The 25,277-nt window shown below is 43.1% G+C and overlaps 1 protein-coding gene across 1 annotated transcript in view; it reads left to right on the top strand.

Annotated features, from left to right (window-relative positions):
* Nucleotides 1-25,277, top strand: part of C3H10orf67 (chromosome 3 C10orf67 homolog) — a 115,689-nt gene that overhangs the window by 40,421 nt on the left and 49,991 nt on the right. The window contains exons 5-7 of the mRNA XM_067030739.1: nt 9,030-9,182; nt 15,301-15,448; nt 16,510-16,568. Coding sequence (XP_066886840.1) covers nt 9,030-9,182; nt 15,301-15,448; nt 16,510-16,568 — 360 coding nt within the window. The remainder of the gene's footprint in view (nt 1-9,029; nt 9,183-15,300; nt 15,449-16,509; nt 16,569-25,277) is intronic.

Here is a 25,277-nt window from a genome sequence, read left to right as displayed (position 1 = left end):
TTAAATGCTCCCAGAAAAGCATTGCCGAGATGAATGCAGTCCCTTTACAGAGGCCCAAGTGGTTTAGACTCGGCCCCTCATTTTGAATGGGGAAGGACTGGGCGCTTCCTTGTCTTGTCAAGGTGGGGAGTCAAATGTGTATCCTAAGGAGGGAGCTGAATTGGGGTAGGGACACAGTTCTTTGGCACTAATGCACTGGGAAAGCCTATAACCAGCCTCACACCCCATGTGATGCATGTAGCTCCTGGCAGAGAGGAGAGTCCTGTGACTTTTATAAAACTGAGGAGTCTGAATTAGACTAAAACATGTGTCTTTGCAGAGGCATCAAGGTGAAGTGCAGATGGAGGCTGGCAGCCCGCTGGAGGTGCTTCTCAGTTCAGATCCTTTGGCGTGGAACACGGTTTAATTTTGCTTTCAAGTTTGGAATACGCTCACTTCCTGTGTCTTCCGTACTGCATGTACTTAGAAGCTTCTTTAGATGATGGTCTGCCAGGTCTTTGAAAGAGAATTTGAGAGAGACTTAGCAGATTTATTCTGTTCTCTGTCTACACTGGATGATGAGGCTTTTCTTATACATAGAATAATTTGTGACTAGCCCAGAACTGTGCATTGCAGGTCCTATGAATATGTACAGAATGGATGCTGATGTGTTCTTGCAGAACTCTTTGTGTAGAAGAGCTCTCTTAGGGTGGCCAGGGTAAGAGAATACATCTTATTGTTCAAAAGCCTTAGGCACATCTGCAGGCCCAGAGTGCTTGAAATAGAACCATCAGAATTTCATTTCCTCAAATCAAATCACCTCCCTCTCCTTTACTAACTGGGGGCTAATGAATGAAGTCATTACCTTTAGTGGGTATTCTTTCTTCTGTGAGTAAAATCTGGGCCAGTCAGAGGGCCTTAGGGAACTGACTGTTGGGGGGACTTTGGAGGAGAAGAGGGGGATGGGGAGGGATGTTTACCCTGAGAAAAGGATACAGAGGAGTAGAGAGAGCCCTGCATAAGCTGTACCTCCGTTGTTCTGCGCAGACCTGATCTCCTTGAATCTGACATAGTCTGGGGCTCCAGTTCTTTTGTCTTAGGTGGCATTGGTGACAGGGCATTAGTTAAAGATCTGTGAGTAACAGTGCTTGGGGAAACTTCCTCCTTTTCCCTAGGCAGATAATTAATGACAATGAAAGCAGTTATCTCTTAGCGGACATATTTACTAGGGCCCAGGCACTCTGCAAAGTGCTTCATGTGTAGCATCATATTGATTATATTTCTTTAAAAAGACAAAAAAAAAGACTAGAGTTAAACTCAAATGGATTGCAGAAAAATGCAGATTTTAATATCTAAGTTTTTATCTCAATGCCTTCCTTTTCGGTGTGACTATAATCGGTGTTCAGAAGGAAAGGTAAATGGAACTAATGCCTCTTCTGAGTGTCCTCTCTCAGATATTTGGAGAAAAGCCTGATATTCATGTCGTCTCCCCTCTGGCTAAGCCATCCTCTACTGGAATGGAAAATTGTTATAAGTTGACTTCAAATATTCTCCCATGATGTCTTCCCCATCAAATACTCACGTGTCCTTTTTGGTAACTTTGAAGAGATCTTGCAAACAACTCCTAGTTCATTTTGCAGAACTGCAACCTTTTTATGGATAGCAAGTAGTAATGCTTGTTTCAAGGAAAGCATTTCAGGTTTGTCCTCTTCTTTACTTTCTCAAATGTAGATGAAGATTCAATTCAGAATTACCCCAAACCTGTTTCAAGGCTGTCATGTTAAAAAATGAGTTTGTTAAAGTGGTAAAATAGTAAAATTGGTTTTGTTTATTTTATTTAGTTTAAGCTGCGTTGGGTCTTTGATGCTGCGAGCGGGCTTTTCTCTAGTTGCGGCCAGTGGGGCTACTTTTCGTTGTGGTGCACGGGCTTCTCATTGTGGTGGGTTCTCTTGTTGCAGAGCTTGGGCTCTAGGCGTGCGGCCTTCAGTAGTTGTGGCACATGGGCTCAGTAGTTGTGGCTTGCGGGCTCTAGGGCGCAGGCTCAGTAGTTGTGGTGCACGGGCTTACTTGCTCCGCAGCATGTGGGATCTTCCTGGACCAGGGCTCGAACCCGTGTCCCCTGCATTGGCAGGTGGATTCTTAACCACTGTGCCGCCAGTGAAGCCCTAAAATTGTTTTTAAAAGTCTCTGAACAGTGGGCTTCCCTGTTGGTGCAGTGGTTAAGAATCTGCCTGCTGATACAGGGGGCACAGGTTCGAGCCCTGGTCCAGGAAGATCCCACATGCCGCGGAACAACTCAGCCTGTGCGCCACAACTACTGAGCCTGTGCCCTACAGCCCACAAGCCACAGCTACTGAAGCCCGTGCGCTTAGAGCCCGCACACCACAACGAAGAGTAGCCCCTGCTCTCCACAGCTAGAGAAAGCCTGTGTGCAACGATGAAGACCCAATGCAGCCAAAAATAAATAAATTAAATAAATTTATATTTTAAAAAAAGGAAACCTTATTTTTTAAAAAAGTCTCTGAACGGGGAAAGTATTTATTCTTTTTTTTTTTTTTTTTTTTTTTTGCGTTACACGGGCCTCTCACTGTTGTGGCCTCTCCCGCTGCGGAGCACAGGCTCTGGACGCTCAGGCTCAGCGGCCATGGCTCATGAGCCCAGCCGCTCCACGGCACGTGGGATCCTCCCGGACCGGGGCACGAACCCGCGTCCCCTGCATTGGCAGGCGGACTCGCAACCACTGTGCCACCAGGGAAGCCCAGTATTTATTCTTAAAATAGAAGCCTTGCTATGTTGATTGCCATTGTCTTCCACCTCTGGAGGGTTACAGAGATACAGAAGATCCCTTTCTAACAAGAGCACTAACTTCAGATTCCAAATTTTAATGCAGCAAATACTGTCCAGGTCTTAAATGATTTTTATTTCAGATTTTTTTTAAAGTCCTAATAACAGTACTGTGCAATAAAACACCAACATTTCAGTATTTGGAGGGGATTGAATTTTCTGTACTCTGACTTATGAAACCATGATGGGCTTCTGCTAAGGGCAGGACGCATGCTTTTGGATTGCGACCAATTCCCTCCCCTGGAGCAGTGGCCTGAATGAGGCTTTTTGTTAGAAAGAGAGTGAGAGAGAAAACTGCTTCGATGAAATGGCAAGAAACTAAAGACTGTAAAGGAAAGAGTTACAAAATAAATCATCCCATACTCAGCGCGACACAAGCTGTATGAAGCACCTTCCCCCTGAACTCTGCTTTCTCCTGTGTGATCTCCCCCTTGCCTTCTCTAGTGCGGCAGGATGTGGTGAGGGTGTCCTTGCACCTCTCGATGTAGGGAGGGTACCTTTCTCATGGGAGATTTTGATTTCCTGCCCTCACGGAGACAGAAAGGAGGGTCTGAGTGTCCCATTTCTTAAGAAACTTTAATTCAAAATAATCAACATGCCGTTGAGGCACACTTTAGGGCGGCCTACACGGGGCCCCAACAAACGATGATGAATTTTGGCAAGCTTAAGGAAAACGGGAGAAAGGCAGGGAGGTGGTGCACTTGACATCAGAGAGGCATTTAAGGTTCGAGGCACAGCCAGAGAACTGCCACTCCTTTGGTATGACTGGAAGGCATGAAGGCTGAGAAAAGTGGTGAGAGGGGATACGGGAAAAGGAACCTACAGAATTTATATTTTATCTCAAAGACATCAAAGAATCATTGTAGAATTCTAAGGAGCTTTCGTGACCTGCTTAGATTTGCTAACTTGAGAGAGAAATCTTACTGGAGTATTTGTGAGACTTGATAAACAGTACTTGTCTTCCCTACTGAGGTGCTGGACCAGTTAAAGTCAGGGAGCCAGTAGATGGAGATCATCCGTCTTACCGATAACACAGGCTATTCGGTGCCGAACCCCCGAATTTGGCAGATTAACTCCCGTCCCAGGCCGCCGTGGGCTGAGGAGGTCTCTTCCTGCCAGAGCAGAGCATCTGCTCCCTAAAGAGAAGGGCAAGGGGGAGGAGATGGCCAAGATGTGACCAAGTTCCTTCTTCCAGGGTCTTAATCAGATGATTGATGGAGGATGTCACTCCACGTGGAAGGAAACAACATTCCCTGGGTTTTCCTTCTTCTCTTAATACGTTAAACTTAACTGTTCAGCCTGTGATCAACTAGGCGTGGGTCTGAGCCTTGGGGGAGAGGAAAGCCCTGCTCTCACCTTCACGATGCAGCCCCCCAATACCAACCACCGCTCCTCTGGGCATCCCGAGACTGCTGGTGACCCAGAAAACTCAGCATCGGGTTAGAAGAGTGCATCATTTCCATTAAACTCCAAGGTCACTTTGTATCCCATCCTGAGAATTTACTTCCTGGTCTGTTTCTCACCCCAGATTACATCCAGCTGTGTTGACCAATTATTGTCTGTCGAGGTTTTGCCCATGGGGTCAAATAGCATCATAAAAGTATTCTAATAATAAAAAGCCAACAGTTATGTCCCAGATTTGAATATTAACCCCCTACTTTTGACTGCCAAAGGAAAAATTAAATGTTAAATTTTCCTGTAAGAAAAGAATTAAAGTCCAAAATAAAATTTTCTTGCCCTCGTGAATTCAAAGACCAAAGACACACTCCTGCCTCCTTCCCCGCCCTGTGCCTTGCCTCAGAGCCAAGCTCTCAGGGTGCAGTGTGGTCAGAAGATTGGTTACATACAGGGAGGGAGGATGAAGCAGGTGTCAGTGCCTCAAGCACCATGGGCACCGGTTCTTAACTGCCGGAGAAGGCATTGTACTGTGGAAAGGAGACGAGCCGTACGTAATCAGCGCTGTGGAGTTGGGCTGGAGTGGGAGGTGTTGTGTGAACGTATGTTCTTTCGATGTAGATGTTAGGATTCTCCAGAGAAGGAGAACCAGTAGGGTGTGTGGAGAGAGAGAGGGGGAGAGAGAGATGGAGATTTAAGGAATTGGCTTCTGTGGTCCCAGAGGCTGGCAATTCTGAAATCTGAAAAGTAGCCTGGCAGGCTGGAGACCCAGGGAAGAACTGATGCTACAGCTCGAGTCTGAAGACACTCTGCAGATAGAATTCTCTCTTCCTCTGGGGATCTCAGTCTCTTTCTCTGAAGGCCTTCAGCTGATTGGATGAGGCCCACCCACAGTGTGGAGGATAATCTGCTTTACTCAACGTCTATTCATTTAAATGTTAAACCTCACATGAAAAATACTTTCACAGCAACATCTAGGCTGGTGTTTGACCAAATCTCTGGATACTAGAAAAGGAAGCCAGGCTCAATCCCTCTCCTCCCCTGCAGGCTGCTAGTGTAAGGGAGGCTGGGACTGCAAAAGATCAGGAGCTTTGATGGGAAAGAGTCCGCTGGATTGGGATTTGGGGGTTTGAGTTTGGGGGTTAATTTTTTTGGCCCTTCCTTCCTTCCTTCCTTCCTTCCTTCCTTCCTTCCTCCCTCCCTCCCTTCCTTCCTTCCTCTCTTTCTTTTTCTTTCTTTCTGTGTTTTTGTTGTTATCTAAGAGTTTTAAAAAAAGTCATGGCACTTTCCCAAGAGTTCTTCTAAGAGACTGAAACATGAGACAGGATATCAGATTTGAAGGGGTGGTGACAAAAAACCCTGCTTCCTGCTCACCTCCTCTTGAGCCCAGCTCACTCAATAAACACTAGTAAAGCATCAGAAACCTTCTTGGAGATGAAGAGAAATGAATCCAATGTGTTTGGGCCTTACGATTACTGTATGAAATGTCAAAAGTGAAACTTTTTTTCTTCCAACGAACTGTGGCCCCCGCTGCCCCGAAGTCCAGAAGGGCCGAGTGCATCCTGAAGGCAGGCTGGCCCCAGCAATGCCATGTGTGCTGCATCTCAGCCCAGTTCCTGGCGGGATTTTAAATGAGCTCCCAGAGGCCGCTTGTGCTGTGTTATAAAGGAGATGACTCGGCCAGCTTGTCAGAAGCACCTTTGTTTTGCTGTTTTTTAGGAGGACAAATAAATCCATCCTCTTCAGAACATAAAGATTAGTGAGCAAAAAAACAAGTAATAAACAAATGGACCCAAGAAGAATGTTTATAAGGTATAGAAAGAACAGAGCAGTGGAAGGCAGGTGGGCAGGGGAGCAATGCTAAGGTTTCCCAGAGCAGGTGGCATCTGGGTTTGGATGACAAACAGTAACAACGATAATAAACTCTAAGATATAATACTGGGAGCTGACGGCGCTGTAAACACTGTCCAAAGTTGTTTACATGCATTATCTTATTTAATTCTCACAACAGTTCAGGTAGTGTTATTGTTTGTCCCATTTTACAGATGATAAAACTGAGACACGGGATTTAAGAAACTTGATTGGGCTTCCCTGGTGGCGCAGTGGTTGAGAGTCCGCCTGCCGATGCAGGGGACGCGGGTTCGTGCCCCGGTCCGGGAAGATCCCACATGCCGCGGAGCGGCTGGGCCCGTGAGCCATGGCCGCTGCGCCTGTGCGTCCGGAGCCTGTGCTCTGCAATGGGAGAGGCCACAACAGTGAGAGGCCCGCATCACTCAGGAGATTGACAAGTAAGAGCTTATTAGGTGGCCTAGAAATTCCAAGTGCATGGAGACCTGTGGTCCCATGGTGCTTCTGAGAAATTGCCTGCTGAGTATCAGCACTGATTAAATGCCCAGTGTGGCGGGGGAAGGGGACAGAAGGCCGGCACGAGTCAGGGGCCAGGTCAGCCAGCAGCAGAGCAGCAGGGGTGCTGTTTTGTCCATTGTGCTAACGGATTTGGACTTTAGCCTATGGGGGTGGGGAGAGTTGCATTTTAGAAAGATCCGTTTGGCCACAGGGTGGAGATTGGTTGGAGAGGACAAGAGAAGAGTCAGGCAGGTGAGTTAAGGGCTCGTACAAATAGTCCAGGTGAAGACAAGGCCTCCGACTGTAACTGAACAGGACCCCACGGGGCCTTCCCGGGACAGAGCCGTCCCCCAGGTCCCCTGCTATGGCTCCTCTCTGAAGTGCCCAGATAACAGTATCTGATGCACGTTCCCTGAGTTGTTTCACAGATGCTAAAACCTCCACCAAGGGGAAGAGTAACCACTTGACGACTCCTGGAGCCTAAGGACTGATAATATTAACCCCCTCTGAGAGCGGTGCACCAGCTGATCACACATGCTGGACTCCCTTCCCTCACCTGGCCTCTGAAAATATTTTGCTGAAACCCATCAGGGAGTTCGGGTGTTTTGAGCATTAGCTGTCCCGGACTCCCGGCTCGGCGCTTTGTTTTATTTATTTATTTATTTATTTTAAAACATCTTTATTGGAGTATAACTGTTTTACAATGGTGTGTTACTTTCTCCTTTACAACAAAGTGAATCAGTTATACATATGCATATGTTCCCATATCTCTTCCCTCTTGCGTCACCCTCCCTCCCACCCTCCCTATCCCACCCCTCTAGGTGGTCACAAAGCACAGAGGTGAACTCCCTGTGCTATGCACCGGCTCGGCGCTTTAAAATAAACACACGGCACCGCAACCCGGTATCGGTATCAGTAGATCGGCTTTGCTGTGTGCGGGCGAGCGGACCCCGGATTTGGTGGTAACTTGAAGGCGGGCGAACAGGGAAGGGGAGGGTGGCCTCGGGAGTGACTTAGGGGTGGGTTGAAGGGATTTGGTGAGGTGAGGAGGGAGGGGGTCCTCAAAATGACAGAAAATCGGTTTCTGGCTTGGGCTGCTGTTAAATGGGGGAGGCAGAAGGGAGGAGAGTGAAGATGGGGGACCTCCGCTCAGACCTGTTGGATTTGAGCTGCCCTGTCACTTACACTCAGAGCACCAGTTGGGTAACTGTCTTAGTCTCTGCAGAGCGTTTGAACTGTAGACATAAACAGAGTAGATGTGAAGAATAGATCTACATACTCGGTGCTGTTCTTTAAAATCTCCCAGGGCTTCCCTGGTAGCGCAGTGGTTGAGAGTCCGCCTGCCGATGCAGGGGACGCGGGTTCGTGCCCCGGTCCGGGAGGATCCCACGTGCCGCGGAGCGGCTGGGCCCGTGAGCCATGGCCGCTGAGCCTGCGCGTCCGGACCCTGTGCCCCGTAACGGGAGAGGCCACAACAGTGAGAGGCCCGCGTACCGCAAAAAAAAACAACACACACACACACACACAAAATAAAATCTCCCAATTAAAGAGCTAATATTGTCATATGGATTGTTCTGTTTTCACTCTTTTTAATTCTACTGCATATTCACTTACTGATGTTTTTCATTAGTGTGGTGTAGACTGTGTCAGTGTTATGTCCTTAGCTTGACTCTTAATGCTACCTCGATGTATTATTATTATTCTCAGTTTGTAGGTGCTTATCATATAACATTAGAACAATTTTAGTTTGTAAATCTAACTCTTTGAAATATAATATATTAGCAGATATGGTTAGGTTTTACTGTATTTCCTGTATGTCCATGTGTCCAAACATATTAGTAACAAATGATAAAAATAAAATAATTCTTCTGTAATTCCCAAAAGAGTCCAAAATGGACAAAATGCTTTTGCATGTCTGTTGAAAATGAGATTTTTATATGTTGCCAGTAAAGAACGGCATCATTTTTAAAGCATTTTTCATTGTTTTGGTTTTGTGATACAATCCTTCAGAGTAATGACTGCAAATAGGTTAGCACCTCAATGCTTAAAATAGGCTGTCAAGAAATGGTTCTTCTTTTTTTCACATCTCCATACCACACCACTGAGGGAATTAGTTGCACCACTGAAGTACATTTCCTTTCTTACATAGTCAAAATTTTTTGCTGGCTTCCTTTCTAGAGGAAGATTGAGGTAGGACATTCACAGTCAGGATGTGGGTTTACTATTATTATTATTATTACTGGCATGGCTGATGCAGTCAGACTCATGCTTTGTCTCATAGAATAATACTGTGCCGTATACCGTGACACTTTATTGTTCAATGTAAACTTAGTTATTTACCAAAACTTGTGTGCAAGTTGCAAAAATAAAATAACTTTACAAGACAGGAGCTTGAATAAAACATGAAATGGTTTCTGCGGGCGCTAGCATAGTGTCTGACTTTTAACGCTGCTTTTTCCCCCCAGCGGTTCTTTGAGGTGGAAGAAAAGACACCTGTGCGTGACACAATGACTGTCAAAATGAATATTTTGTTTAAAAAACTGAAGGAGAAAGAAGAACTCATTAAGGAATTAAGAGAAGAACTGGACCAATATGAAGAATTTGGATCTCAAAAAGTTGTAAGTTTCACAGCAAAGAGTAATTCATTTTAATACATACAAATGAAGTTACAACTGTCTAAAAGCTTGGGGTCAGAATAAAAGGATTACAATGCATGTATCTTAGGTATCTCTCCACAGCATAAGCCAGTCCAACCCTTTTCTGCTCAACACCATAGTCTAGAAAATCCATAATAATTATAAATAGGAGCAATATAATTGTTCTCAATTTTTATTTGTAATAGAAATAAAATAACCTATCTCCCACTACAAAATTTTCCCCACCCTAGAAGAGAATGTAAAGAGATTTTTGTTTTAATTTGGAAGAGTTCCCCCCTTTTTGCGGTCCAGATAATTTGAAAGACACAAAACAATCTCAAGTCAGAGGCTTCCAAGAAACCAACTTGGAACAGGGTGACCTGAAGTGGAAATGTCAAGAAGGAACATTCTCAGAGGGTTTTCGCCCTCTTCTCCCCGTTGCAGTAGGAGCCAGGAGCTGCCTTGCTGCTCAAAGCACTGACGAGAACAAAAAATGCGAAGAGAGGAGAGCTTAGCTGCCTGTCAAGGAGGTGAATGTGAAGGATCTGGAAAGTGTGGACCCTAGAGGCGAGTTTATTTTCATCTCAGATCAGCTCTGAGCTGCAGGCTGTACTGCCCAACCACGGCCCAGAGCCATAGAGGGGTTTTCGTATTAGGTTCTAAGGGCAAGAAGTGGATTGTCTGAGTAGGAGAGGCAAGCAGGGAGGCCAGAGAATCACAGCCTGTTGAGTGCCAACTGGCAGGGGTACCTCTTCACATCACACACAGCGCAGTTTACCAATAAGGAAGCTGACCTACATCCCGGGCGCAGCTGGTAAATGCTGACGTGGCATGAGAACCGAGGTCCAGCTGAATCCAAAGGCCCGCGTGAGGAGGAGGAGCTTTATCCTCTGTATAGAGGAAGAATTAAAGTTGCTATATATATATATATGTATACTTTTATATAGTGTATATATATTATCATATGGTATTATGGTCTATAGGTATATCATTATAATGTATGTTATAATTAATATATAGTGTATATTAATACCTGTGTATAGATATGCATAAATATCGACACATGCATATATATGTATGGAAGAAGCCTGAGAAGTTATACATCAAAGTGTTAACACTAGGAAGAAACGCGTGCGGGTTGCTGGGCCCTTTAAGTGCAGTGCTTGGTTTATGTAAGTCCCACACTAGTATTCTTACTTAAAACCCCAGAGTTAGAAAAGATAAGGAATTGAACTTGCACCATTCTAAAGGACTTCATTTACGAACTGGGGAAGGAGTGCTTTGTTTAATCGATTAGAATTCTCTATGTTCTAAAAAAAACCAGAGCATCTTCTAAGCAATGTGGTATTAAGTATTATTGTCGTAGACCTAATAACATTGAATATTATTTCTTTGTACATGTTCTGATTGCCTTGGAGGGAGAGGCACATCCAATTTTTGCATTTACTTTTCTTGTCATGGGTCTACAGTTTACTCTTAGTTTTTGGAGAAAATAATTTAATAGAAAAGGCTAAAAAAAGACTAACAGTTTTGGCTTTTTATCCTGCCTTGGCTAGCAATGTCCAGCATCAGTTAGGAAGGCAATTTTGATCCATTTGTTTCCCATTTGTGAAATGGGAGGTGATACCTGCCTAGCCAACAGAGTTACGAGGAGGATACCTGTTGTAGTGGATATGAAATGCTGTGAGTTCTTTGAAGAAAGACGTGTATATAAATTCTAGTTATCGTTACGAGGAAATGCACAAGTCCTTATGACAATCTGGTTTACATTCCATGAAATGCACCGTTGAGAACATCCCAATTCGGTAATTGAGCTTCTTCGAGTAAAACACGAGGTCTTTCTTGGCGTGTTTACGCCTCTGAGTGTCCTCAGCCCGTTAACTGGTCTGTCTGGAAGGCCTGAGTATAGAGGATGAGGGTGGGCGGGGCTTGGTGAGGACCCCAGAAAGTGGGAAGCTGCACCCGACTCTTGTATAAGAAGGCGTTCTCTGGCTCGGGTGGCATCTGGAAGACCTTGGTTGTTTCACTGTAGTTTGTCGCCAAGGACACCACATCAGTATTTCTGTAAACCCTTAAGATGTGAGGAAAGTGTGAGACTTCTGGTGAACTGGGTCTATACATTTTTCCTAGCTCCTTAGGACCCCAGCAAAGCGCCAGGCTGACTGAGGACAACGCAGCGCAGGGCTAGTGTACCTTTGGGAGAACGGACACGAACACTGCAAAAGCAGATCACGGGTTCTATAAAATAAACGTCTGAAACTTTCTTTTTAAAGATCCTCTAGGAACTAGCTTTCCTAGAACTCCATGTCACTCAAGTTCTAGGTGATTTTACCTTTTAAATTTGAAATTTCATCTAATACGACTGCTCCCTCTAGTGGTGTAAAAAACCTGCGACAGCAAGTATCTGAAACGATTGGGAAAACGGAATCTGGATAAGCAATTAGAAAATTTCAGTGCAGCAATGGAAAAACACTTGCAAAAAGCTTGAAATAAGCAAACTGAATGAACAGTAAGGAAACACTCTAGTTTGTTCTTTCTCATAGTCCAATTATATAAATCACTCTATAGTTAATAGTCGTAGCCCCTCTCTAGGACTGTTGTAGAATGAAGTCTAAGAATATGATAGGAAAGGGAAGGTTTAATAAACAGCTAGTTTAACTTATGTTTATGACAAAATGGAAATCAGAAAAAGGAATCTCTTCAAGTTCCAGAAGCCTCATCTCTCCAGGTCAGAACACCCTTAATGTTGAATTCCCGTACCATCCCCCCCAACCCACGACCCCAGACCAACTACATTCAAGGGCTGAGTGTCTCTTCAGGTTCTGTAAAAACCTGCAATGACTTAATGGCACACTGCTGTAGTTATCGGGTTGCCTTTCAGTACGCGGATAAATCCACTTGAGAATTGCTGAAGAAACTAGCCTGTCGAGGTATGTGTTCCTGTGTGTCTGTGCGCCCACGCACATGCATGTGTGCTTTCGTTGCAATTGGAGTTGCTTTGAAAAGATTTTTCATTTTTCTTTCTTACCCAGCATGGATGAGCTACGCAACTATCACAACCCACATCCCCTCACCCCCACCAATAGGTGAACGTAACTGTTCGTGGCTGACAGTTCTGAAACAGAGCTGTCATTCAAGAGTGGCAGCTCCGCAGGGCTGCACTGCCCCAGTGTGCCGCTTTCCTGCTTGTCACTCACTGGGAAAGCACCTGCTCTTCTCCGTGACTGTCATGCAGCATGGGCATGCAGCAGAAGCCCACTCCACCCGCAGCATCAAATATGAGATGTCCGAGTACTGTACGTGGAGCCTGCAGGATTGAGACGCCGACAGGGCAGAGGGAGGCTGCTGGGAAGGCACCTGCGGTGCTCCAAACGGTGCTTATCAGCCTTTATTGTGTTATTGTGTGTGTGTGGGGGGGGTGTCACCTGCAGCTCTTGTTAAGATACAGATTCTGGGCTGGGGCTGGAGATTCTGCATTTTCAGAAAGCTCCCAGGTGACGCTGCGGCTCCTGGTGCTTGGACCACGTTTTGAGCGGCGAGGCTCTGTTCTGAAAACGCCTGTTTTCAGAAACGATTCTCTCACGACTCAGTTTGGGATTCTAAAACCTGGAACAGTGAGTGATAACCGCACATCTTGGCGCACAAGAGAAATAGCATGTAAGCCACCACTTGAAGTCCTAGCTTTCACTACACGATAGAAAAACTCTAAATTGGCAAGTTACTTTATAAATTTAAATTTCCGGAGTGACTATGGATCACATACACAGGCTGTCTTAGGCTCTAACGTGGCTTTTAATAGCTTTACCTCGTTAACCACCTTTTAACAATCTCCGCCCTTCTTAACTTCGGTTTGTTAGCGCAGTTTGCTTTAAAGAAGTCTCATGGTTGAAGTGAGCCAGAGCTAGTGGTGTGGGCAGATGGTAGAAGGAACAGCACCACAAAACCTGCCACTCAGAGTGTAACAGATGACCGTAGCGGCCCAGAACTATCCCTTTGTTCATTTTGCTAATGAGTGTCCTCATTGCTGTGAGAATCTGAATAGTTAATTACTTGCAGTTCCTGCAGCTGACAGATGGTGGGGACAGAGCTAAAGGTTAACCTCTCAGGAACAGGGGCTGTCGATGGATTTGTGGAGAAAAAAACTCCTCGAGCTGGACGTGTTTCCTTGTTTCCTGCTTTTCTACCAGAGTTTTAGAAAACCCACTTAGGTGTTAGCTGCTACCACTAGTAAATTTTACACTTCATCCGATTAATTCAAATAGTTCTCGTTTAGTTTATAATCTTGGGTGCTCACGTGATCCACAGTGGATGTTCATTTTCTGCCACTGTTAGGAAATGTATGCTTAAGCCTATTAAGGCAAATGTTGTTTGTCTTTAAGAAAGCTTTTTTAGTCTATAAATACATTCTGTGATGTTCTCAAGTTGAACCATGGGGGACAAGAAATTAATGACTGGGATTCTTTATTAAGCAAACAGTGTTGTTTATTAGCTATCAGATTTGTTAGTTAAGAATGAATTGGGGTTAAATAATTTGAATGGAATGGTGACTCAAAATCATGAAGATTCATAATTGGGCTTTAGTGCAAAATTTAACAACATTATTTTAAATATTAACTTTGATATAACTGACTTCATTAGTAAGTCACTTGTTGTTTTACAAGGATTTATTCATGTACTATAAAACATTGTACCCACTAATTTTTCTTTTGAACCATTATGACCACAGAGGAAAACATTTTTAATAATTTACTTTCAGATATCTCTAAAGTTAAATAAAAGTATGGTTTCAAAGGGACACCAGTTATATTGGGAGGAATGGTTTTGTTTTTGAGAGGAGCATTTATTCTCGTGTATTTGCAATCATGGCATTGCTACGAAAAGAATAGCTTATAATTCATCTGAAGATCCATTTAAAGTTCAGAAGTATTTCTAGTGTCTATTAATTTTGAAGGAAGGCATGTAGACACTTCTCTCTTTTAGTGTAACAATATAATGACTTTCAAGCATGCTCTTTAATATTTTGAGATTGCATAATCAGTTTAATATTTTATCATCATGAAGTATAAAGTTCTGCACCAGCTTCTCCAATTCATTACATCTTAATTCAAAAAAAAAAGTGTGGCAATAAAATCTAGACAGCCATAAGCAAGCATATTCAGATGTTTTCAAAAGCTTTGAAACAAACAAGAAGAAGAAGAAGAAAAGCAGACTAGCTGTCCCCATAAGCTTCCACTGCGTAAGAAAAAGCTTCTCCCATAATGGACATGGCAAGATTTAAACAAAAGACGCACATAATAAAAATGTAAATGAGTTTGCTTTACTAAAACTATAACTTTAAAGTCTTTTGTTGTAAGTTATCCTGAAACCTTCTTACAAGGTAATCACTGTTTGCATAGAGATTTAAACCGAAGCCCTCAATAGCATTCAACGCCTGCACAGTCCCAGTGTGACAGGCATGCAAAGCCACGTTAATGTTCAGAATATGAATTGCCTCTGGGTGGCTCCTTCACCAAGCAGAAAACCAACTGTGTGGCTATCCGTGTGCCTGATGGACTCCATGCGGCTCCCAGCCTGGAAACGTCACCACTTTGACATGTGATGTGCTCCTCCTGACACTGGCAGCGCTGACACTGGCGAATGCCACAAAGGCGACAAGCCCCCCTCCTTAGCCGTGCGCTTTGCCCCGCCCCCCGGCGCTGCTGCCCTCCCCACCCCCACCCCCCGGCCATCCGCGGTCTCCCCAGCCTGCCTGGTTACGGGCGGACAGCACTTCAGACACACACAGAGGGAAGTGTGGGTGGAGGGGCCCCAGCTGCCTCCATAATGAATTGACCTGAATGATGAGGGCACACAAACAGTATGATATGCATTATTCCTGTCAATAAACTGTCCCCATGTGCTGTGGTCTTTGTACAGAATGTACTGCAGCCTTTCTCCCAGCAAGCTCTATTTAGTCTCCTTCCTTTTTACTATTCATATTATAAGTGTGTAATAGAATTCAGAAAATTATATGATAGCTCTTCTGTATCTGTATTGTCTTGTGTTGCATATTTAAAATCTTGGCTCCCTGCTTAGAAATATGGAATTCTCCATCTTTTAGGACTCTTTTATCAAAGACGGCAGCCCTCTAAGAACAGCTCTGGAAAAGGAAACTTTGGAGTACAGAGTGGAAAATGAGAGACTGCTTCAAGTCATTTCAGAACTCCAAGAAGAAATCCAACTCAATCGAAAAGAAAATTCAGTATTAGGTAACATTTTAAAGTCATTTTTGAGAAAACTGTGCATTGGGCACTTTATACAACTCATAGCCATGCTTGTCTTCTCCAAACATACGTACGTTTGGCTACTTACCTTTAAAACATCAACTTTGTTAGCCACTTTGGATTTTCATTCTTTTCTTGAGACAGAAATTGGTCATACTCCCTTAGCCTTGCCTTTTTAACTCAGGGTGGTTGTTTTTTAAGCCAGGCATTGGCCTCTGAAAAAATGTGCTCATCAGTACTCTATATCATTTAGAAATATTATAAACAGATAGAAACTTGTGCTGATTTCTGTCATTTTAATATTTAAGCATATGTATTGGGGTGTGCTCTGTGGAGAAACAGAGTGGGCCCTTCAGAAAATATGCTCCTACTTACTACATTATCTTCAATTTTTGGTACAAATTTTAAGTACAAATTTCCATTTGTAGACTTTATACCCTCTTTTTAATATCTATAAACATTGGTAAATACTGCATTTAAATCACCCAGTTCGATTGCTTTAAAGTCTTTACACATACTGCTATCTTTGTATTTATGTTAGTCACACAATGAAAAAGCTATGAGTAGGCAATTCAAAATTTACAGCAAAACATCGATAAAATCAGATGTAGGGCAGTATTCCTTGAATGTAAAATTATACCACGCCAGTGTAGTTTCGTTTCTCTTCTGCTGTGGGATAGGAATGCTTTTTCAGGTTTCGGTAGTTCGGTAGTCCTGACTGAGTCATAAAGTACCACCTGCTAAAGCCGTTTGTATTGGCTGTGACTTAACAGCAAAAATGTCTCTTGCTAGTATCGATGAGAAGCTTTCAACCCTCAGCCACACTTGGATCTTGAACTTAGTTCTTAATCCCTATCTGACCAGCCATCTGAACAGCAGGAAGAAGGCTGTGAATGTCAAGGGCAGTTGTGAAGGTCAGAGTCCTGCTAGGACTTGCGTCCAGCATGCCTGCCAGCAGTGTACGGCCTGCCCTGAAGCTGGCAGATTGAATACAGGGCCATAAGCTTGTAATTTCATGGTTGGCCTCTCTCTCCTTTTGTTGACAGAAGATGAAATTATAAGTCTGAAAGAGATGGCAGAAAAGGATCATAAAACCATTCAGAAGGTACTGTAACTTTTTTACGTTGATGAATGACTCTTTTCAATGGAAATATCAGCATAATTGGTGAAATAGCCGTGTGTCCCCCTTGCCTTACGATGTAGCGAAAAGTCAGGTTCTGTATGTAATCTCGCCCGTTACTCAGGATTATTTCTTTAGTAATGAAAAAGGATTCCGTCTTGAAAACAAATTCATGTTTTCTTTTATTTGGGATAACTGAGTATCTACCTTGTTGACTGTGAGGAAGTGAAAAAGCATGTGACACAGGGAGTCCGAAAATGTGCTTGTGGAAAAATGCTATCATTAAAAATGAGCAGCCTTATTTTCAGATCAGATGTCGGTTTGTGTTCATTTTTCTGTGTATGAATGAACTGGGTCTGTATATCCAGGAAATCTGTATTTAGAGCAGGAAATTCTTTTGATATCATGAAGATCAAGATTTCCTGGGGCATCTAATGCCGCAGGACCGCGGCAGTTCCTGCCCTCCACGCCCAGGTCAGGGGCTCCTGCTTTGTGCTTTCTTAGCTCTCAAAACCCTTTTCTGTGACGGTCGGTCTGCCTTGCCGAAGACCCCACAGCCCAGAGACAGTACTGTCTTGCGGTCTCTGATCTCTTCCCAGCGCTCTGCATGCTGCTGGCGCACTTAAAAATAAAAATACTCTTTGAGTGACTCAGAGAATGAGAGTGTAGTTAGAGTTCATAAAATTTGTAGACGAAATGTGGATTTACATCCTCGATTATTCCAAATAAACGTAAAGGTTTTCTGCGAACTGAGTCGAGTGTTAATTTTTAAATAAAATTTAATTAAAATTAGATAAAATTTAAAATTCAGTTCCTCAGTCACACTAGCCTCTTCTCCAGAGCTCAGGTGACTTAGATTCAGATTTCAACCTGATTTTGCAGTTCTGGGTATTCTTAGGTTTTAGATAAAATTACTTCCAAGAGCTATTTTGTAAACAAATGTGTACCGTGATCGGTCAGAGTTGGGAGATGTCTTCTGTGATCCCTGAATCCATCACAGGTTTTCACAACATGATGTCATTTTCTCATGCTTCATCCTGTTTTCAGTGATGAGGGTGCAGATGCCATTCTTACAGAGATAGCAAGAGTCTACAGAACGGACAGGTTTAACTTTCTTGGCCTCAGAGTTTAAGGTTAAAAAAGAAATCTCAGCTTTCTAGTTTCGCTTAATGACCTGCAAGGGAACCATCTCAGTTTATGTAAAAGTTTCTTAAACAACTCAGTCGGTCCTGTCGCTGGGAAAGGTGAGTCAGATGAGCCTGCTCTCCTCTGGGGGCAGTTGAAGGAAATTAAAGCAGAAACTCTCACCGTTAAGCCATTCGTTAGAAAGAAACATCCCCCCTGAGTGGCTGGTCGTACCCTGTGTGGGTTTCAGTATTTCGATTAAATGCTGCCTCAGCTTTCTAGAGCCGCAGGGCCCCGTGGTAGCCACCAGCCACGGGTGGCTGCTGAGCACTTGTGTCTAGTGCAACTGAGAAACTGAATTTTTAAATTGTTTAATTTTAATTTTTAAATTTCAGTATAAAAATACTGATATTTGTTTCAGGTATTGAAAAACTTTTATGTATATTTTGAATAACTTGAATATGTGAATCTACCTTTTTATTGGTAAATTTTATGAAATCTAAATGCAGATCAAGTATCTCCCGTGAAATTTTAGCCCCCAAATTGAGATGTGCTCTAAGCGAAAAATACACGCTGGGTTTCAAAGACTTAGGTACTGTAAGAAATGTGAAATATCTCACTAATGATTTTTAATGTGGATTATTACCCATTTAAATGATACTATTTTGAATAGCTATTGGGATAAGTAAAATATATTATTAAAATTAATTTTACCTGTTTCTTTTACCTTTTTAACAAGACCATAAGTTCAGCTATAAACTGTAAAGTTTAAAATTATATATATGACTCATTATATTTTTATTCGACAGCTCTGTTCTAGACAAATATAGCAAATCCATAGTTTGTATGATCATCTTTTTTTATCCTTTCTCTTTTCTTTTCTTTTTTCTTTATATGCACTGGGTTTCTACCTAGATGTTGAATGTAGGAATAATTTGGTATTTATTGATGAGGAAAAATCTCTAGAACCCTGGGTTCCTGTTCCATTTCTGACACTATGGCCACTTGGGCTGGTTCCTCATCCTTCCTGAGTCACAGGCTTACTGTGTGGACAGAATGAGATAATGTACGTCAAAGTGCTTTGTCAATTGGAAAACAGATCAGGAGTTCTTGAACAAAATGAGAGCTGATATTTACCGGTTTGTTTCCAAAGTTCATCAGATGCCTTTTAGTGCCAGGCACTGCTGAGATACAGAACGGTTATATACACACATCTCACACACACACACACACACACACATACACACACGCAGGCTTGCTGTGGAGGAGATCAAGTCTGGAGGGAGAGACCAAAACCATAGGCCAGTGTGATAGGGACTGTAATAGAAGTATGTACATAGAGAAGAGATGCCTGGCTTTACCTGGAAGGTTCTAGAAAAAGGCTTCACAAATTCTTCCACACCTATCTCACACTCCTTCACTTGAAGTGATTTTTCCAGGTGGGTAGGAGGGTGAAAGAGCTGCATAAAGTGTAAGCTACGCCCGTGGAACTCTGATTTGGTATGGCTAGAGCAGGAGGTGGGATCTGGTGAGACCACGTGGTGAGAATTCCTGTTGGGGCAGGAAGAGGAGGGAGGAGTCTGGGGTGTGAGGGAGGAGTCAACAGAACCGGAAGAGAGGAAAGGGGCATCTCAGAAGCCTCTGGATAAACCACATGTTCCCCTTTTCAGTCCAGGATGCAATTAAAAACAAGTTGAAAATGGGATGGAATTTGGGCAGGCTGACCTCTTGCCGTCTCCATGGGCTAAATGCTGTCAATTACGGGATTCGGTAGCTTTTATGTTTAAATTTTAATAATCAAATGACAGCTGAATCTGTGTTCCAGCTGTGGCCGAATACGTGAATTTATAAATTTGTAAATATGAGTTTCCCTCTGAGAGGGAGCAGTCGTCAGAGATTACAGCCCAGGTGTGATCAGTGTCAGGAAGCAGGGCAGCGTCACTTGCCGTGGGGGCAGGTGGTCGCACAGCCAGCCTGGACCGTAAAGTATCAGGCAAGGCTGGAGGAAGGGCACCGAGGTGACTCCTGGAAGCAAGGTCAGCGTGAGCAGGAAAGGATGGAGGGGAGGTGGACTAGCCAGAACAAGAGAAGGGAGAGGGCACATGACTTGCTCTGGCCGCAAGGAGGTGTGGGAACAGGGGTGGTGAGAAGCAGGGCACATCGTGGAGGAGTGTTATTCATGCCAAGGGGGTTGAAGTTGCCTTCTGAGAGGATGGGGGGCTTTGAACGTTGGGACAGGATCGGATTCGTGTTTCAGAAAAAAGAAGAACGGGAGGGAGGAAAATCCAGAGCCAGAGAGGCCAGTTAAAAGATTTCTTGTATAAACTAGGGGAAATATAAAGTCCTGAAACAGAAAGAGAGTGGTGACACGGGGCTGAAGGGGATGGATGAATTCAAGAGATGGTTAGGCAATAAAAGCTGTGGTCTTTCAGAAGGCTGAAGGTGGGAGAGATTAAGCAGAGAGAAGTGAAGACTGACATTCAAATGAAAATGACAAGGGCGGTAGAGCAGGGGGAAAGCAGGAGAGAGAGTGGCTATCACAGAAGCCAGGCAAGAGTTTCAAAGAGAAAGGAATCATTCAGCGTGCCCAGTGCTGCCCAGAGGCCAGGTGTGCAAAAGGCTAAAAAGGGAGGATTGGACAATTAGCTTTGGCAAGTAAAATGACCCTGGTAATTAATGAGGGTCATTTACTGGAACGTGGTGGAAGCAGTTGAGAATGGGGGGTGAATGCAGACGTGGAGACGGTGGGCGTGTGCAACTTTCTAGAAGTTTGGCTGCGGATGGCCAGGGAGAGGTCGGGGAGTAGTTGGAGGGGGACATGGGGTTGAGGAAGGAATTTTTTAAAAGATGAAACTAGAGTATTTTTAAATGACGTCGATGGAAAGAAGAATGAGAGAGTAAAAGTACAACAGAGAGAAGAGATAATTGCTGAGAGACATCTACGGAGGCAGGAAGGGTTGGGGCCAATGGCCTTGGTGTTCACCGGTAATTGTTGCCCATTGGAAACTCAGTGACACTTCTTTTCAGACCAAGGTATAAGACTCAACACAAAATCTTTTCCTTTCCTTCCACTTCTCATTCCTTTACTTTTCTAAACCCGCTGTTCAGCCTTTCACATCTTCAACTACACCACCACCTCCCCTTCTGAGGCTCTCATGTGACCAGTACCCACTGTTCCCCAGCCCTGCTCAGGGCTTGAGCTGTGCCATTGGAGACAAGCTGACCCTTGCCTTTAGGTGCTATGCCTTCTCTCTACCCATCCTTTCCCTTGGGTCTAATTAGCATCCTTAAAAAAGCAAAACAAAACGTATTGATTGATTGAAGTACAGTTGGTTTACAATGCTATATTAGTTTCAGGTGTATAGCAAAGTGATTCAGTTATATATATATACATATATATATTATTTTTCATTTTCTTTTCCATTATGGTTTATCACAGGATATTGAATATAGTTCCCTGTGCTCTACAGTAGGACCTTGTTGTTTATCTGTTTTATAGGTAGTCATGTGTATCTGTAATTAGCACCTTTTCTAACCACCCACTGCGGCTCTTTCCATCATTACTACTTTCCCCAACTCCATACTCCATTCCTCCTCTCTGTTCCCTCATTCACAGAGAACATAGCAGACTCCTGGATTTTTTTTTCTCCTCTCCACTCTCTTGCTCACCCTGTCACTTAGCTTACCTAGCCTCACCTTTACTCCTTCTCATCAGAAGAGGGGACATTCTTCTTTGCCTTGACCCCATCCTTCCACCCATTTGCCTGACTCCATCTTCTCCTTTCTTTTTTTGACTTTTAAAAAATTGGGATATAATTGTTTTACAATGTTATGTTAGTTTCTGCTGTACAGCGGAGTGGAGTTCCATGTGCTATACAGCAGGTTCTCATTGGTTATCTGTTTTATACATATTAGTGTATATACGTCAATCCCAATCTCCCAATTCATCACACCACCACCCTTTCGCCCCTTGGTGTCCATACGTTTGTTCTCTACTTCTGTTCTCTAGTTCTGCCTTGCAAACTGGTTCATCTGTACCATTTTTCTAGATTCCACATATATGCATTAACATACAATATTTGTTTTTCTCTTTCTTACTTCACTCTGTATGGCAGTCTCTAAGTCCATCCACATCTTTACAAATAACCCAATTTCGTTCCTTTTTATGGCTGAGTAATATTCCATTGTATATATGTACCACAACTTCTTTATCCATTTGTCTGTGGATGGACAGGTTGCTTCCATAACCTAGCTATTGTAAATAGTGCTGCAATGAACATTGAGGTGCAGGTGTCTTTTTGAATTATGGTTTTCTCTGGGTATATGCCCAGTAGTGGGATTGCTGGATCATATGGTAATTCTATTATTCATTTTTTAAGGAACCTCCACACTGTCTCCATAGTGGCTGTATCAATTTACATTCCCACCAGCAGTGCAAGAGGGTTCCCTTTTCCACACCCTCTCCAGCATTTATTGTTTGTAGATTTTCTGATGATGCCCATTCTAACTAGTATAAGGTGATACCTCATTGTAGTTTTGATTTGCATTTCTCTAATAGTTAGTGATGTTGAGTAGCTTTTCATGTGCCTCTTGGCCATCTGTATGTCTTCTTTGGAGAAATGTCTATTTAGGCCTTCCACCCATTTTTTGATTGAGTTGTTTGTTTTTTTGATATTGAGCTGCATGATCTGTTTGTATATTTTAGAGATTAATCCTTTGTCCATTGATTCATTTGCAAATATTTTCTCCCATTCTGAGGGTTGTCTTTTTGTCTTGTTTATGGTTTCCTTTGCTGTGTAAAAGCTTTTAAGTTTCATTAGATCCCATTTGTTTATTTTTGTTTTTATTTCCATTACTCTAGGAGGTGGGTCAAAAAATATATTGCTGTGATTTATGTCAAAGACTGTTCTTCCTATGTTTTCCTCTAAGTTTTACAGTGTCTGGTCTTACATTTAGGTCTTTAATCCATTTTGAGTTTATTTCTGTGTATGGTGTTAGGGAGTGTTCTAATTTCATTCTTTTACATGTAGCTGTCCAGTTTTCCCAGCACCACTTATTGAAGAGACTGTCTTTTCTCCATTGTATATCCTTGCCTCCTTTGTCATAGATTAGTTGACCAAAGTTGCATGGGTTTATCTCTGGGCTTTCTGTCCTGTTCCATTGTTCTATATTTCTGTTTTTATGCCAGTGCCATATTTTCTTGATTACTGTAGCTTTGTAGTATATTCTGAAGTCAGGGAGTCTGATTCCTCCAGCTCCATTTTTTTTCTCAAGATTGCTTTGGCTATTCGGGGTCTTTTGTGTCTCCATACAAATTTTAAGATTTTTTTGTTCTAGTTCTGTGAAAAATGCCATTGGTAATTTGATAGGTATTGCATTAAATCTGTAGATTGTTTTGGTTAGTATAGTCATTTTCACAAGCTTCCTTCTTCTTCTTCTGGGACCTTTCTTCATCAGCCTCTCTCTCTCTCATATGCCTTTAAGCATAGCCAAGCCATCATTCTGGGTGGTGTCCCTTGACCCTGATCACCCCTGAAGTAATTACCATTCACTCTTTTTCAAATATCAACTAAAAGAAATCTGTATCTACTAGCCCCTTCTTTACACCCCTGTTGCTAGTTTTTCCTGTTGGTAAGGTCATCATGAGGTTCATCTCGCCCTCAATCCTTTTCAGTCTCATTCCTTCTTGAATCTTCTACTCTCTGTGGCAGGACTATGCCCCATGTCAGAGATGCCCTCTGCAGCAATGCTTGCTTCTGATGTTCTGCTCACTTCCTCACACCTTCCTAAACAATATCTGTCAATGGTTCCTCTTCCTCCATCTTTCACTTGAATGCTGTTCTTGGGAATTCTCTTTATCCTTGGTCTTCGTTTTCTCTCTGTCTGACTTCAGACTCTCCCATAACTGGCACATCTGGTTACAAATGACTTCCGAACCTTCCCCCCACTTCATGTTTTCCCTGAATACCACATCTTTAATATTAACTCTGTCCTCACCCTTAATTTCCATGTTACATGCACTGGGAAGACTTCTTTGACAGTCCCCTTCTGTCCCCTCTGATAATTAGGGGCTTCCTTTGTGCCCCCGCATACCTGGGACTATTTGCTCCCTGGAGGTCAAGAACTGTGTCTATCCTTTATTACCTTTATATTAGCTCTCAAAGATATTTGCTAAAAAAAAAAAATACTTTACATGTTCATCAAATTCAGTGTCAAATCTTGAACTCATTACTCCTCAAATCTGGACTTGGCTGTGTTCCCCACTAAAATGAATGACATTGGCATCTATCTCAGAGGACCAAGTGACAAATCTCGGGTCCTTCTCTACTTTCTCCTTTTTTTTTTTTTTTTCTGGCCATGCCACATGGCATGGCTTGTGGGATCTTAGTTCCCCAACCAGGGATTGAACTCTGGCCCTCGGCAGTGAAAGCGTGGAGTCCAGGGAATTCCCATCTACTCTCTCCTTCATACCTTATATCTAGTTGGTCATTAGGTCTGTAGACATTCCTTCCAAAATTTACCCCCATCCCCTTTCTCTGCAACAATATTGTCACAGATTTAGTTGAGACCCCATCATTTCCATAGATTCCCACTTCATTTTCCTGTCTCCACTCTCATCCCCTTCAAATCTAGCTTCCACACCCCTGCTATGGTTATTAATACCCTAATCTTACATGCTAAAACCTTCAGTGGCTTCCCATTGCCTTCAGCATAAAATCAGCCTGCCTCAAAATGTTCTGGGTGATTTTTATGTGCCAGGAGTAGCTGAGCACTTTCACATTTGCTGTCTCAAATTCTTTTCAGAAGAACTCTTCAAAGTTGGTTTTTATTATCCTAATTTTATAGATGAGAAAATGAAGACCTGAAGCATAGAATTAATTTACCCACACAGCTAGTAAGCAGCAGAGCTCTGATTTGAACCAACCCCTATTCTTCACTTTACACCAGTCTGCCCTCCACTCCTAATTGAGGTGAACAAGCCCCCTCATAATATCACCCTGAATCTCTGTCTCCCTTCATTTCCTGCCGTTCCTGTCTCTGTGCACCCTGGGTCCACAAACACCAAACTTTTTCCAGTTCCTCCATTACTCCAGGCTTCTCTGTGGTTACTTTGCTGTTTTTATTGCCATTTTCTCTTCCTCCAACTTGTTGAACTTCTGCAGATCCTTCAAGACCCTTGTCAAATGGCCCTTCTGTGCCATTAACACCGGGTATAGCAGAACTTGTTATAATTACGGTTGCCAGGTTATGTGGATTTTTATGCTTTTCGACTACCTGAAGATTTGACTTATTAACCTTTTTCTTATGTATTGCAGTCATTTTTTTCACGTTGCTCTCCTAGCATACTGTAGATGCTCCAGGGAAGGGATCTGTTTAACTTCGTTTCCCTACCTCCACAGCCGAACAGAATGTCTGGCATCTGAAAGGTGTTCCATATGTGTTTATTAAATTAATGAATATATGAATTAATTGAATTGAATGGATGTCAAAACCAAGGGTTGAATTTTGTCAGTGTATATACTACATGCAAATTGCAAATGATCATTTAAAATACTGAGGCGGGGCTTC

The sequence above is a fragment of the Kogia breviceps genome, chromosome 3 (genome assembly GCF_026419965.1).
Source record: "Kogia breviceps isolate mKogBre1 chromosome 3, mKogBre1 haplotype 1, whole genome shotgun sequence".
Classification (NCBI taxonomy): Eukaryota; Metazoa; Chordata; class Mammalia; order Artiodactyla; family Physeteridae; genus Kogia; species Kogia breviceps.
Note: the sequence above shows the minus strand (reverse complement) of the source record. Positions and strands in the feature narration are given on the sequence as shown.